Below are 14,924 nucleotides of genomic sequence, written 5' to 3'. Positions count from 1 at the left end.
ATGTGGCATAATTGCGAAACGTGTTTAGTCCCTTGTTTGAGCCGAATCTGGGTTTAACATGATTTGTGGTGCTCCCTCTGGTGTTGTGGTCGTGGTATTCACTGACCTTTGGGAAGTATTTTGACATATACATGGGTACCTTAGTCGTGTAGTGTATCTTGTAGACCAGGCCCATTGCAAGTTGCTGTACTCTGTCGTCTACTCTAAGCCATCCTAGGTTGTCAAAATGGGCAGGGGTGAGGTGGGTTCTAGGGGTAAGGTCAAGCAGTAGTCTGACCAGTTTGTTTTGTGATGTTTGTAATTTTGTTTTTAGCGCCTTTGAGATGCTTTGGTACCATGAGGTGCAAGCATAGTCGTAGTACCCTTGAATGAGTGCTCCTGCCAGAGTCTTCAGGGTATTTTTGTTTACCAGAGAGGAGATCCGGTACAAGAATCTAGTTCGTTGGTTGGTTTTTATTACATTGGATGCCATTTTGTCACAGGAAAGATTTGCCTCTAGGATGGAACCTAGGTATGTCATTTCATCTTTCCTTGTGACAATATTGTCACCCACTGTAACTGAGAAGCCGTCGGCCTTGCTGAGTTTGTTATTTGAACCGAAGAGAAGGGACTCTGTTTTACCCAGGTGTAATGATAGTTTGTTGTCAGCGAGCCAGGTGCAAATTTTGCCTAGTTCCGAGCTGAGGGTTTTTTCAACCTGCAACTTGTTCTAGTCAGAGACCAGCAGGGCTGAGTCGTCCGCGAACAGGAACACCACAGCTCACTGGGAGGGGGGGGGGGGATAGGGTACCGTTTACCTCCACCATCTGTTCTCTCCCCTCCAGGTAGGATTGCATCCAGCTCACTGATAGACTATCAAAACCAATTGCATTTAGCTTGTCAATCAGAATGGAGTGATTGACAGTGTCGAAGGCCTTTTGTAGGTCCAGCATGACCATGCCGCAGTATTTGCTCACGTCCACCTCTTGTTTGATGTGGTCGTTCAAATAGAGAAGGCATGTGTCAGTGGAGTGGGATGTTCTGAAGCCAGATTGGAATTTGAAGATTCGATTTTTTTCCGCGAGGTACTTTTCGGCCTGTTTGTATACAATTTTTTCCATGACTTTCGAGATGGAGGTAAGAATAGAAACAGTGCGGTAGTTGCCTGGATCTAATTTGCTGCCCTTTTTGTGCAGGGGGGTTACTCTCGCAATTTTGAAGTCTTTGGGTACGTATCCCTGTTTTATGGAGAGGTTTATTATGTGTGTGATGACTGGGGTGAGGAATTTGGAGGGGATATTGTCATTGTTTTGATCATGGAGTTTACTTAATTTCTTAGTCTGTTTCTTTGCAGTTTGAGTTCAGTCACGTGGGCTTGCAGTTCACTGCTCGAACTTTTGGTAAGCTTTGACTGACTTTTACGAAACTCAGAGCATTTTTTATCTCTGGTTTTCATAGCGGTCAGTATTTCTGAGTGCATCCACGGCTCAGCTCGATTTTTTACCCTGGTGGTTCTTAGGGGGGCCATGTCGTTCAGTACTGTTGAGAATTTGGTTTTGAAACCAAGCCATGTTTCGCTACACTCAAAAGGTGCTTTGGTACCATGAAGTGCAAGCATAGTCATAGAACCCTTGAACCCTTAGTCTTCAAGGTATTCTTGTTTACCAGAGAGGAGATCCTGTACAAGAATCTTGTTCGTTGGTTGACTTTTTTTTTGCTGAGTTTGTTATTTGAACCGAAGAGAATGGATTCCGTTTTACCCAGGTGTAATGATAGTTTGTTATCAGCGAGCCAGGTGCAGATTCTGCCGAGTTCAGAGCTGAGGGCTTTTTGGCCCTGCAACGCCTGGTGTAAATGTCCTGGAGAGTGGGAAGCCCACCTCCAATTGTGCGTTCGGCTGATCGAGCCACTCTCTGCAGTCTGCTGCGGTCGTGTGCATTGCTATTCCCAAATCAGGAGGTGATGTTACCAGTCAGGATGCTCTCAATTGTGCATGAATAGAAGTTCTTTTTGAAGTTCACTTTGAACCTCATTGGACGCCTAAGGAAGTAGAGGCACTGCTGTGCCTTCTTCACTACACTGTCTATGTGTGTGGTCCATGTCAAGTCCTCGGATATGTGGACTCTGATGTATGCAAAATTGTCGACTGGTGCCCCATAGATGCTGAGGGGCAGAAATGGGTCTTTAGGAGAGATCCGGGTAAACCGTGTGCCAAAAAAAAAGCTCTCCAGAATTCCATTTCCTCGTCCACAGCCATTCATTGGAAATGTTTTTCACTTCTAGTTTCACCTAGATCCCGCATTCGCACCCCCCCCCCCCCCCCCCCACATGGGGTATCATTGGAAAGCTACACTCATTGGCTACAACGCTGACCAATAATTTTCGCCATCAGCGGATGATTGGCAGTTCTGGCGCCTCGGGAGTCCAGGGTGCTCATTTGACGCGTGCACGTAAAAAGTTGCTCGCCTGAAATATCGCCATGTAACTCGAGAACCGAGGCACGGATTTGGTCGAGTGAGGTGGCGTTCGAACGGCAACAAATAGTTCTTTAATTCGTTAATTTATATGTTCACCGAAAAATGCAGCCGCAAGCTGCTAGACGCTCGCAAAGTGCAATGACTTTGTGCGTTCCGCCCACAGGCACGCCCGGTCATATACGACTCGGTGCATGTTAAGAGGTTAACCATAAAACACACGCACCCCCCCTTTGATTTCCCCGACTCTTCTGTTCTGTCCTTGCGGTGAACGGAGAAGGAGTCGGCAAGCTGGATGGCATGGTCTGGTACCGCTGGCATCAACCAAGTCTCAGTGAAACAAAGGACATTGCAGTCCCTGATGGGTCTCTGGAATTTGATCATGGCCCTGATGTTGTCCAGTTTGTTTGGATGGACTGGACGTTGGCCAGCAGGAGGCTGGTGGTCGGTGAGCCCGGGAACGGAATCTGTTTCGCACACTGCCTTGTTTTCCCCGTCGTCTCTTACGCCTGGGGGTGATGTTGTTCCCCATGGCGCTCTGCCTGAGAATCTCTGCCGGCCAGTGTGCGTCAACAAGCTGGTCGAGAGAGTAATCCAAGGGTTAGGGTTAGTGAGTGAACTGTAGTCCAATGTTAAAAAGTGTCAGTCATACAGTATATATTAACTGCACTAGCAGTTGGTGCATAAAAAACTAGTAAAACCATACAAATTTACCAAATCAAGCACAATCTCTCAATAGTAATATACAATGTACAGGTGATTAAACTCGGTATACAATATATAAATTAGTACTACTGAATAATGGTGCTAATCAGATGTATGTACAGGCATTCACAGTTGTGGCATTCATATGTACAGTGATACAGGTATAAAGACCCTATGGTAGTAGGTCATACTGGCTTGCAGCATAACTAGTAAGAGTAGGTAAGGGATATGTACATATATATATATAATACAGATATGTAAAAAGGATTACATGCAGGTATGTACAGAATGATGTGGATATATATATATGGTAAGAATAAATATATAAATACGGTATACAGCATTATTGTACATGCTATCATACAGAAGATCATGTCAGAGCGGAAAGCGAACACCAGTGGTGCACCGGCCAGTAAACTTCACCGGTGCAGAGGTACTTTTGCAAGGAGTAGAACATAAGCGTGACATCTTATTTAGGAGAAGTGAATGAATGATACACTTACCCTCCCTCACCAAATACTGTTGAAATGACCTTGAGCAAGTTCTGTTACCAGTGGAGCTGCTTAGTGGTCAACAACACAAGCCTGTGCTCGTAGTGAGCAGCTCCCAGGTATGAATGTGTGTTTCGTTAGCTGAAAAAGTACTTTTATGTGGTTAGCAAATGTTTCCAAGGCAAAAACAGGATTAGAAAAGTGTGCTGTTATGTGAAATCCTGTGTGCATGTACAGTAAATATAGTTGTTGCTGGTCCCAGCTGACTACAGTAGTGGTGTAAGAATATATCGATACACTTGAGTATTGCAATATTATGTTCTTTGCTTGTTCATTCTTTAAGCTAGCACGAATGTAGTGGTATCACAACCTAATGTATCCAGTTCAAGTTCAAGTTTCTTTAATAGTTGTCATACAGAAGTACAGAATACTTTTATACAAAATGCTTCTTACTGTTACGCTCCAGAGACTGTGCAAGACAAGATAAGTATGAAATAAAATAACATAGTATAGCATGTAAATTAGAAGTAAAAAAAAATGAGGTCACAGTGTTCAGTATAGACATATGTACAATGTTCGATGCAGAATAGACGTAACTGAGTTACCATATAATATACAATACTATGCAGTGTACTAATATACAATACTATATAGTGCAAGGCAGAAATGGGATGAGGTGCAATTTAGGTACAATTTACAGTAGGTGTACGAGTTGTAGTGCAAATCCTTTATCAATAAATATAAAGTGTGTTTGTGTGATCTAAAGTGTGGAGAGTGGGTGCTGCAGTGTGTTGTTTGTTTAAGTGAGTGTGTGCGTGTGGGTGTGTGTGCTGTGTGCATTTGATGGTTGTTGCATAGTGTTTATTGTTCGTTTAGCAGCCTGATGGCCTGGGGATAGAAGCTTCTTCTGAGTCTTTCTGTGCTCGCCTTAAGACTCCGGTATCGCTTGCCTGACCGCAGCAGTTCAAAGAGGCAGTTGTTCGGGTGGCTCGAGTCCTTAATAATTCTCTTAGCCTTCCCCCTGCACCGCTTGTTGTAAATGTTCTGGAGGGTGGGAAGCCCCCCTCCAATTGTGCGTTCGGCTGAACGTGTCACTCTTTGTAGTCTGCTACGGTCTTGTGCAGTGCTATTCCCAAACCAGGAGGTGATGTTGCCAGTCAGGATGCTCTCTATTGTACATGAGTAGAAGTTCCTAAGGATCTTCTGACTGACTTGGAACTTCCTTAGGCGCCTGAGGAAGTAGAGGCGTTGTCGTGCCTTCTTCACAACACTGTCAATGTGTGTGGTCCATGTCAAGTCCTCGGATATGTGGGCTCCGAGGTACTTGAAACTGTTCACTCTCTCAACCGGTGCCCCGTCGATGCTGAGGGGGCAGTAGTCCTTGACCCCCGACCTCCTGAAGTCCACAATCATCTCTTTTTGGTACCAACCATGTCATGCTTGTTGGAAAGGGGGCTAAATAATACTCCAAAGGTGAGGGAAGAAACTGGCATGGCCATTTTAAAATGGGTTCCTAGACCTCTTACCTCAAGATATCTGAATGAGTACCCACAAGTCTTTCTTTTTACAGACATGCCCACTTTATGCTACAGTAATCCCATGCAGTTTTGGGCAAAAACCATGCATGGCTCTTTACATGCAGAGAGCATGCCCACTCTGTCTAACATCACTTCATGCCAACTTTTATACATAACATGGAGTGTTGTTCTTTAAACTATGACAGTTTTCCTAAAATATTATGAACCAGGGGCGGATTTAGGATTGTAGGAGATCCGGGGCTTAGCCCAGATAGGTGCCCTTATTTTTATTTTTATTTTTTTTGGGCAGGCAAGGGGTGGTTTGGAGTGGGTCAGGCACGACCCCCTTCACGGCAGATTTTTTTTGAATTTAATGAACCTGTGCGTGCAATTTCCTGCAATATAGAGCCTTCAATCTTGACCAATAAAGCTGCTCTTTTCACTATAAAACTCAGTTAACCATAACGTAGTTATGGTTAGATTTATATATTGGGGGGGGATATATCATATTTTTCATATAATCAAAAAGTGGTGGAGCAAGATCATACCTTTGCTCCCCCAAGTTCAATAGTGGGAGAGCAGAGATGCTCCGAATGCTCTTATGGCCAGGCGTCTATGATTCACTGATACAAAGTAAAATAGTGCAGTGCAATAAAATAGTTAGTAAAATAGAATAAAATAATGCAATAGTGCATTGCAATAAAATAGTTATCATCGTATTTTTTCGGGAGGCCGGTAAGGAGTGCATTACAGTAGTCGAGTTGGCTTGAGATAAAGGCATGGATCTGGTTTTCAGCGTCCTTTTGATTTATAAATGGCCGTACTTTAGCTATGTTTCTAAGGTGGAAGAATTAAGTTTTTGTCAACTTGTTGATTGTGATTTAAAGCTTAGGTCTGAGTCTACCATAACACCAAGACTTAACTCACTCAAATACAGTTAGCAGCTGGATAGACCACAGATGGAAATTAGACTCTGCTAAATCTGGTGCAAACATATTTTCATGTAACAATGATTAATTTTTTTTTTGTTTTTTTGTTTTTTAAATAGATTCGGGGCTTTTCAGAATACATTCAGGGCTTGAGCCCAAGTAGCCACCCCCTAGCCCCGCCCCTGTTATGAACCCGTTAAGCCCTAGCCATATTTTCAGAAAATGTGCCTAAAAGTACATACCCAAGTAAATGGAAGATTGCTCCACTCCTACAAGGTCCATTTTCATGTTCTTGGTATCTAGGGACATCAGGGAATGTATTTCCAGTACCATAAATATTGTGTCTGTTACTATGCTTGAGTAAATTGTAATGAACCAAAGGAGAATATAAATATTATTATTCGTTTTTTCCCCCATCTTTGACAGTGAATAACACCATGCTAACATTGACCAAAAGCTGCCACTGAGCTCATTCAGAACCTTCTTGAGATCAAGTGTACAACAAAGGGCAGATCATTTACAGGGTTTTTTGTAGATGCAGTACTGAATTTAGCCATCCAGACACATGCAATATGAAATATGAATATAGAAAATTGAAATTTATTAGAAGGATAAACCCCTTGAGATATGCAATCTTGTTTTCGAGGGGGTCCATCAGGCCTATAAAATACCTTATTATGGCCAAGTCATACGTCTATGGATCGGCACAGATTTCCTCTTTCCAATGGCAGAGTTAAATACGGCGCCCTATAGAGGGCAGCAAAGACTGTGAATAAAATCTACTGTAAGTACAGTTACTTTTGTATAATGGCGATAGCTGCGTCAAAAATCACCGGATTGAGACGTGTTTTTTAACATTGAGGTTTGTTTGACCCGTGAGATATAAACACGCTATTCCAGTCAATGCTTGTAAGAAAAATAAATTAGTCGTCGGCTGGTGTGATCTGGGTAGTGTAGGTTTATGAAATTTAGACGTCCATCTCTGGACTACAACAATTTTAAGAGTGCTTCCTGTTCTACCGTCGAAATCATCCGATTTCCGATGCAATGCGCAGAGATTTTTATAAGCTCATATTTCGATTATAGCACTTAAAATCATCACTGGCATAAATGATTAAAAATAAATATATATAATAAGAATAGCAGTATATCGCCTTGCTTACAGTATCTCAATATATTGCGATAATTTGCATTGTAGCCCCGTATCGTGATATGTATCATATCATCAGATTCTTGCCAATACACAGCCATACTCAGTACAGTGCTATCTGTCTTCATCCTCAGGTGTGGGCCAGTCAGAGTTTGCGGTGGCTCACATGGTGGACATGTTTGTGTTGCTCATCCCACCAGCAGGAGGCGATGAACTCCAGGTCAGTGAACAGCAGCAATGATGCACCCTGTGCTACAGTAGGTCGCTTATTCCCTAAAAAGTAAGCATGAACAAATCCAAAGCAAAAGAGAATTCATTTGAACTTTAGGTAATCCGAATCCTCTATTATTATCCTATCCGTGTATCATTCAATCATTTAATATCCCATTTAGAATCCAAAATCAGAAAACCAATAACAGGCCTTTTCGTTGTTTTGATTTTGTTCTGAAGTTGAAAATAGAAGATGAGAAAATTTGATTTTGTTGAACATTTCCGATTTGTTGTGACCATGAAGTTAGTTAGACTTCTCTCCCAGCGTGCACCTAGACTAGAACACTAGAACAATACGCTTTAACATTTTACATTTTTTAATTTTTTTGAAGACCCAAAAGAATCACATAAGTGGAGACAACAGACCACGCCATCAATAACACACAACACCAGCACTTTACGAACACTGGTCTTATTGTGTATCACGGCACAGGCTATGACAATACAGGCTATGCAATATCAACGTCATCATGACAGGTGAAAAGATAACCAAGCTATTTAAGTGAGTCAAGATTAGGGACAATGTCATCATGGAATTCATTCAAGGCTTGTATACCAAACATACCAGACATAATGGATATTGCCTACTTTTCTTTTGGCTGCCAAAAGACAAAAACTAGAAAACTGAAGTGGCAACAGTACAGTTGTCTTTGGACAATAATGGAGTTCTATGACTTCTGGATATAATCTACATCTGGTGTTGGCTGGATGGACTTGTTATTAGGATAAATGCATTGTAGGTTTGTTCCAAATTTTATAAAATGTAATTACACAAGTTCTCACAACAAATGTCTTTCTTCAAAAGGCATACAGTTTGCATAAAACACGTACTTACAATATTTTCTTTTTTAAAGATTTCTTTTTTGGCGTTTTATTGCTTTATTTCTACTGGGCAGTCCAGTAGAGAGAGACAGAGGAGGAATGGGAGACAGAGTGGGGGGAAGACATTCGGCAAATAACGACGGGTTCGGGAATCGAACCCGGGTCGGCCGTGTCGCGGCTGAGCGCGCTATGTGGTTCGCCACTGGGGCGCCCGTACTTACACATTTTAAACACATACAGTAAGTAGCTCCTTCATCCATCTATCCATCCATCCATCCATCCATATATCCATCCATAATTGCATTGTTTTGTCTAGTAAGCAGACACGCAGTAGCTAACCTTACTTCTTTATCCACCCAGCCCAGAAATAATCACCATTTAAAATAAAACTAAGACAACATAATGGTAATATCCATCAATTAAATAAAAGTGAATAGAATAAAGAACAGAAAAACAGCACATGGAAAAACAGCACTAAAACAATATAAGAAAAAAAGGTAAGTAAACCAAGCCTGCATAATGAGTTGTGCAAGTGATTTAAAGGAACATTATGGAAAATGCACTTACTGTCTTCTCCAGAGTCAGACATGAAGATAGATACCAATATCCTCTCTGTGTGTTCAATAGAAAGCTATCCGGCTGCAAGCTATCCTATTTTAGCATAAATTAATGGATACGGATCAGCTAGCCTAGCTTAAAACTCTGAAAGAGGTGTTTTTGGCCAACGCCTAGGCTAGCTGATCCATATCTGCTTCCATTCATTTGTGCTAAGCTAGGCTAGCTTGCAGCCGGGTAACTTTCCACTAAATGCAAAGAGAGGAAATTGGTATCTATCTTCTTGTCCGACTCTGGAGAATACAGTAAGTGAATGTCCCATATGTTGGCGTGTTCCTTTAAGACACATTTAAATTCTGTCTTTTCTAGTATCAGTATCCATCCATCCATCCATATCTCAGTTATCGTAGGCATTTAGACGTCGGCTTTACATCCAGAGCAGCAAATGACCTGGATGCTCCTCTTCTATTCAGGGCATCAAGAGGGGCATCATAGAGATGGCAGACCTGGTGGTAGTGACCAAGTCAGACGGAGACCTGGTGGTGCCGGCCAGGAGGATCCAGACTGAATACACCAGTGCCCTCAAACTGCTCCGCAAAAAGTCTAAGACCTGGAGGCCCAAGGTGTGTGTGTGTGTTAGGGCTGACCTTCGAAGCTTTCGAAGCTTCGAAATTTTTTTTTTTTTTTTTTATTTTTTATTTTTTTTTTTTTTTTTTATTTATTTATTTTTTATCTTATGTTGTGGGACTTGTACAGCACTTTCGTAAACTTTGTTGTTTTTAAATGTGCTCTATAAATAAAGTGGGTTGGATTAATTAATTAAGTAGCCCCTTTCGTGACTGTGACGCATCCAACAAGGTTTCACTCGGCTGTGTGATTTAATTCAAGGTGGATTGCTGTTGTCGTTTGAACAACTTCAGATTTCATGGGAACTACCAATCCCCCAAATCAAGAATGTTTAAGATGAATGAAGTAAGATTTTGATTATTTGAAATATGGCCTGTGTAGACTAAACTATGCACAGAATTATGTCAGTCTACAAGGTCCGGATTCTACATGGTCCGGCAATGTAGACCTTGTAGACTCCACTACAGACCAATTATCAGTGAATGTTCATGCATTTTTAAGAAGGGCAACTTCCACAAAAAAACAAAGAACTCACCAAAACATCTCAGTAGCACCTTATCTAAATGTTATATTTCATATATGGAGATTCATATTTATTTATGTATTGCATGCATTTCTACATTTTATTTCCTATTTTGTTTATTCATCCCAGTATCTTTCTTTCTTATGTGTGGAATTCTACAAGGCGCGCCCACACACACACACACACACACACACACACACACACACACACACCTACACACACACACACACCTACACACACACACACACACACACACTTACATTTAGCTGACGCTTTTATCCAAAGCGACTTACAAGTTCTGTACGACAAGACAGCAAGAAGGGTACAACTCTATCAGCTGAGTAACAATGTTCATCAAGTGTTGCGTGTTACAGTGTAGGTTAGTTTATTAGGACAAGTGCATGACAGTAAGGTTAGTCACGGTTAGATTTTTTTATTTTTTTATTTAATTTTTTTATCATTTCAGATAATGGTTGAAGAAGTGAGTCTTTAGTCGACGGCGAAAGATTGGACGGGATTCGGCTGTCCTAACTGGGATGGGTAGTTCACACACACACACACACACACACACACACACACACACACACACACACACACACACACACACACACACACACACACACACACACACACGCACACAAATCGAAGTAAAAAAAAAAAAAATTGAATTTTTTTTTGAAAGAATTTTTTTTTAATGTTCGAAGCTTGTGCCATCGAACGAAGCTTCGAAGCTTCGAAGTATTTAAGACAGCCCTAGTGTGTGTGTGTGTGTGTGTGCGCATGCGTGTGTGTGAGAGAAAGACAGACAGAGACGGAAACAAGTATGTGTGCTTTGTGTGTCCTGAGAGTATATGTGATAATAGGGTCTTGTTAACTCAGATAGGAGTGCGTCACCTTGTTTGTAGAGCTATATCTATATTTTATATTATAGCTATGGGGACAATACTATGGTCATTTGACACTGACTTTCTTCCGTCCAAGATTAAAAAAAGAGATAATTCTTTCATGCATATGTTCACGTTTTATCCCGTGGTGAATATAAGTATAATTTCAGAGTGATACGGGATAATTCCTGGGAATTCCTGGGCGCAACGTGAATCCTACTATAAGCGTTGGCATTTCTTGCCTGGACACGCTACTATTTCCAAATCAAATGTATATAATAGGTATTATGTTTCATCATGAATGCATGAAAGGGGAGGAGGGTCGTTTCTGATGCTTTGATTGCCAGTAACGGCATTCGTATTGAACACTAAAAACTAGGGATGCACCGAAATTTCGGCACCGAAAGTTTTCGGCCGAAAATGGCAAAAAATTGCCTTTCGGCTTTCGGCCGAAAGAGTTTTTTCACCGAAAATATGTCACCGAAACAGAAACAACCTAACAACCTTGCGTGTTGTTGTGATGATGTCGCGCTGTCGGGAGTCGCGCTGTTTCTATGTAAACTGCGCGCAACGCGTCCAATAAATGAGTCTTTAACATGCTTTATATCCTTATTTGCTATATGCCGCGGTTAATCACTGAGTGATCTAATATGCATATTATTCGCGTGTTGTTGTGTGATGATGTAGTGCTGTCGGGAGTCGCGCTGTTTCTATGTAAACTGCGCGCAACGCGTCCAATAAATGAGTCTTTAACATGCTTTATATCCTTATTTACTATATGCCGCGGTTAATCACTGAGTGATCTACAGTAATATGCATATTATTCAGAGCGAGAGGGGGGGGATTGTGTTCCTGCCTATGTTATGTAGTTACTCTCCCTCGTCCCGCTGTCGTCCACACTCAGCTGTGAGAGAATTGTTGAATAGATACACAAATGTTCTAGAATGTTTGATTATGACATCATACTGAGCTGGACCTGTACTTTGTGACGTTGTGTTATTTCGGGCATTCATAACATTATTTCGCGGGACTGTACATTGTAACGTTAACAGCCCAGCTGTCAACTGTACTTTGTAATGCTATGTTATTTCGGGCATTCATAACGTTATTTTGCGCGACTGTACATTGTAATGTTAACACAGCCCAGCTGTCTGTCTGTCGCGCGTCTACTGTGCCGAGTCAAGCGAGCACATTCAGCTGGGGACTAGAAAGGTGCGCTCAGTAGAGCACAGATGTCCGCTGCGCAGCCAGAGAAAAGATGGAATTAATGTACTGTATGCATTCAGAAGTGCTGAATAAATGTTTTATGGACCCATAATAGTGATTATTTATTATTTAAGTTAAGTTTTGCCATAATCATATATTTTTCCATAATCATAATGTTCCACAACATTGGTAAAAAAAATCGATTCTATGAATCATTTTCGGCTTTCGGTTTTCGGCCAACTGTTTTCTATTTTCGGTATCGGTTTCGGCCAAGAATTTCCCATTCGGTGCATCCCTACTAAAAACACTGATCAGCTAGATCGGTATCAAAACATTGTTGGATCAAGCTGAAATTGATGTGAGATAGTCCTTACCTGTGGTCGGTGGTATTCCAAAAAGAATATTCCAATTGTCTGATCGCGATTTCCAGTATTGGTGTCCGTCTGGTCCCGGACATAATTTGGCACAACTTATGGATCGAGAGTGCCAGATGTGTTTGGAAGTGCTCTGATGAAGCGTCTTACTTGGCTCCGTCTAAATATAGCGCCTGGTGACATTTGAGTGTAACACAGTTAGATATAAGGTTTCAAAGGGTGGGAAACACTGCCATCTGGCAGGATGCGGCCGGTATTGCACTTTGGCGATCTCAAAATCCCTTCCTATGGCAACACCGAGGTCAATGGATGAATAATGAATAAAAATAGTGAATAAAAGAAAAAACTACCAAAACCCGAGATATCTTGGGTCTGGCAGCCAACAAACACATGGCGAGTTAACCCGAGATGTCTCTGGTCTGGCAATTAAAGAGTTAAGCAAGCTTATATATTTTTTTACATTATATGAAAGTACAGGTTCTTACCTTCAAAATAAGCAATCACCTGTACAAATCGGGTGGATACTTTTCAACAAAGATGATAACACAATAGCCCGTTTTGAGCTACAGAGCTTCAAATGGGTTCTTGGCTGTTCTCTTAAGATGCATGCAGAACTACAAATACCCACTGGCCTTTGGCGCCTAACCCCTCCCCCACCTAACATATTTTCCAGGTGAGAGGCATTCACTGGTAGGAGGTAGGTGCGCGAAAGTTACCATAGCTCAGCGTATGTACGTTGTCTCTGTGTTCGGGAGACTCGGGTGCATACAAATCTGATTATGATCATGTCTCTACTCTACCACAACCACAGCCCGAGCTGTCAAGTCAAGAGTTTTATTTGTCACAGCATACAAGTATACAATGAAATGCGGGGGGTCTTGCCCGCAACGATTGTGCATAATACAATAGTAAGATATAATAAGAATCCAATAGAACGACATTGTGCAATAAAACAAGTAAACAAAGTAGGGCATATCGGTATATGTACATGAGTTATTTACAGAGCATGGTAGGACATGCTAGGTCCTGTGGTAGTGCAATACACTGTTAGCCCATGTCCATCCCATTGCCGTTGTGTCCTTGGGCAAGACACTTAACCTACTTGCCTCGTATGAATGTGTATGCATGTGAATGAATGTTGGTGGTGGTCGGAGGGGCCGTAGGCGATGATTATTCGCCACGCTTCCGTGAGTCTGCCTCAGGGCAGCTCTGGCTGCAATTGTAGCTTACCACCACCGGTATGACTGTGTATGAACGAATAATGGACTCTGTGAAGCGCTCTGAGTCAGAGAAGAGCACTATATAAATCCAATCCATTATTATTATTATTATTAGCTACGGATGAGGCACTGGGTCTTTATGTACACTGCTATACAATGCTATATTATACAAAAAGATACTATACTATTTGTTGTGAAGGATCAGATTAAACCGAATATGTATATTTATTTATATATATATATTTAATTGTATTTGTATATCGTTTGATATCCCCTGTATATCCTTGTACAATATGCATTGAATATCCCCGTTTCTACTAAACAGCCCATAATAGTTTCATTCTACCATTGGACGAGAACCTGGCGCCAGGTTGCCATACCCCTAGGTCCAAGTTCAATCGTGCCGCCTAACATGTCGAGGCAACCCCCGGTTCCGCGCAGTAATATGCCGGGCGAAATACGAATGGTACTATTTGTTCATAGCGCATATATATATGGCGCTCGTAAAGTAGAACTTTCTTTTAGTCCAGTTCTTTACCCTCCAACAGAGTGACAGACGCAAAAGCCTCCCCACGACGCACGTGCGGTGTAGTAAGGCCTACTTGGCCCAGAATAGGCATTGAGATATCGTGTAGATTAATAGTTGAATGGTCATAGTTTGGCACCATACCGTCGAGTTGGACGTATTCTATTAAGCTAATAATAGTCTATTTATGTATGGTGCATCGTTCGGTTAGAGTCCTACAGTTATCAGTACCCCCATCGTTCCTGACGTTATCTGGACGCTTAACCAGGCTGGTCAGACCCCTAGTGGTGATTGCATCCGAGGAGCTCCGGGCCAAGAGCGACTGGACCTGTATATTGGATTACTCTACCCAGACGACGTCGAGCCTTCCACGGCTTGGATTATGCTTTGTGTGCTTTGATTATTCCATGGATAAAGGCCAACACTGCCGAGTGTTGGAATTACCCCCCGGAGAGGACTCCAGGTGAGGCGGCGCTCTACACGTGAGGTCGCACCACGTCTCTCCGTTGTGGACCGGCAGATACCGTTCCACAGAGGGTCCAGCTGTATTCGTCTGCGGCCCGAGGTTCTGTGGGCACCGTGTCCAAGACTTTGGATTCTCCCAAGACACCGTCGGCCAGATGGGATACCGCCAGCGGCTTCTCTAACCCCCCCCTCCTACTGTCTTACAAC

At 42.1% G+C, this 14,924-nt stretch overlaps 1 protein-coding gene across 3 annotated transcripts in view; it reads left to right on the top strand.

Moving 5' to 3' along the window:
• mmaa (metabolism of cobalamin associated A) overlaps positions 1-14,924 on the top strand; it is a 92,362-nt gene that overhangs the window by 21,208 nt on the left and 56,230 nt on the right. For all 3 annotated transcript variants that reach the window (XM_084317934.1, XM_084317932.1, XM_084317933.1), the window contains exons 5-6: positions 7,380-7,465; positions 9,366-9,515. In XM_084317934.1, coding sequence (XP_084174060.1) covers positions 7,380-7,465; positions 9,366-9,515 — 236 coding nt within the window. The remainder of the gene's footprint in view (positions 1-7,379; positions 7,466-9,365; positions 9,516-14,924) is intronic.

The sequence above is a fragment of the Notolepis coatsorum genome (assembly GCF_963971535.1).
Source record: "Notolepis coatsorum genome assembly, chromosome: 7".
Classification (NCBI taxonomy): Eukaryota; Metazoa; Chordata; class Actinopteri; order Aulopiformes; family Paralepididae; genus Notolepis; species Notolepis coatsorum.
This window is presented reverse-complemented; position numbering and strand designations above follow the sequence as displayed.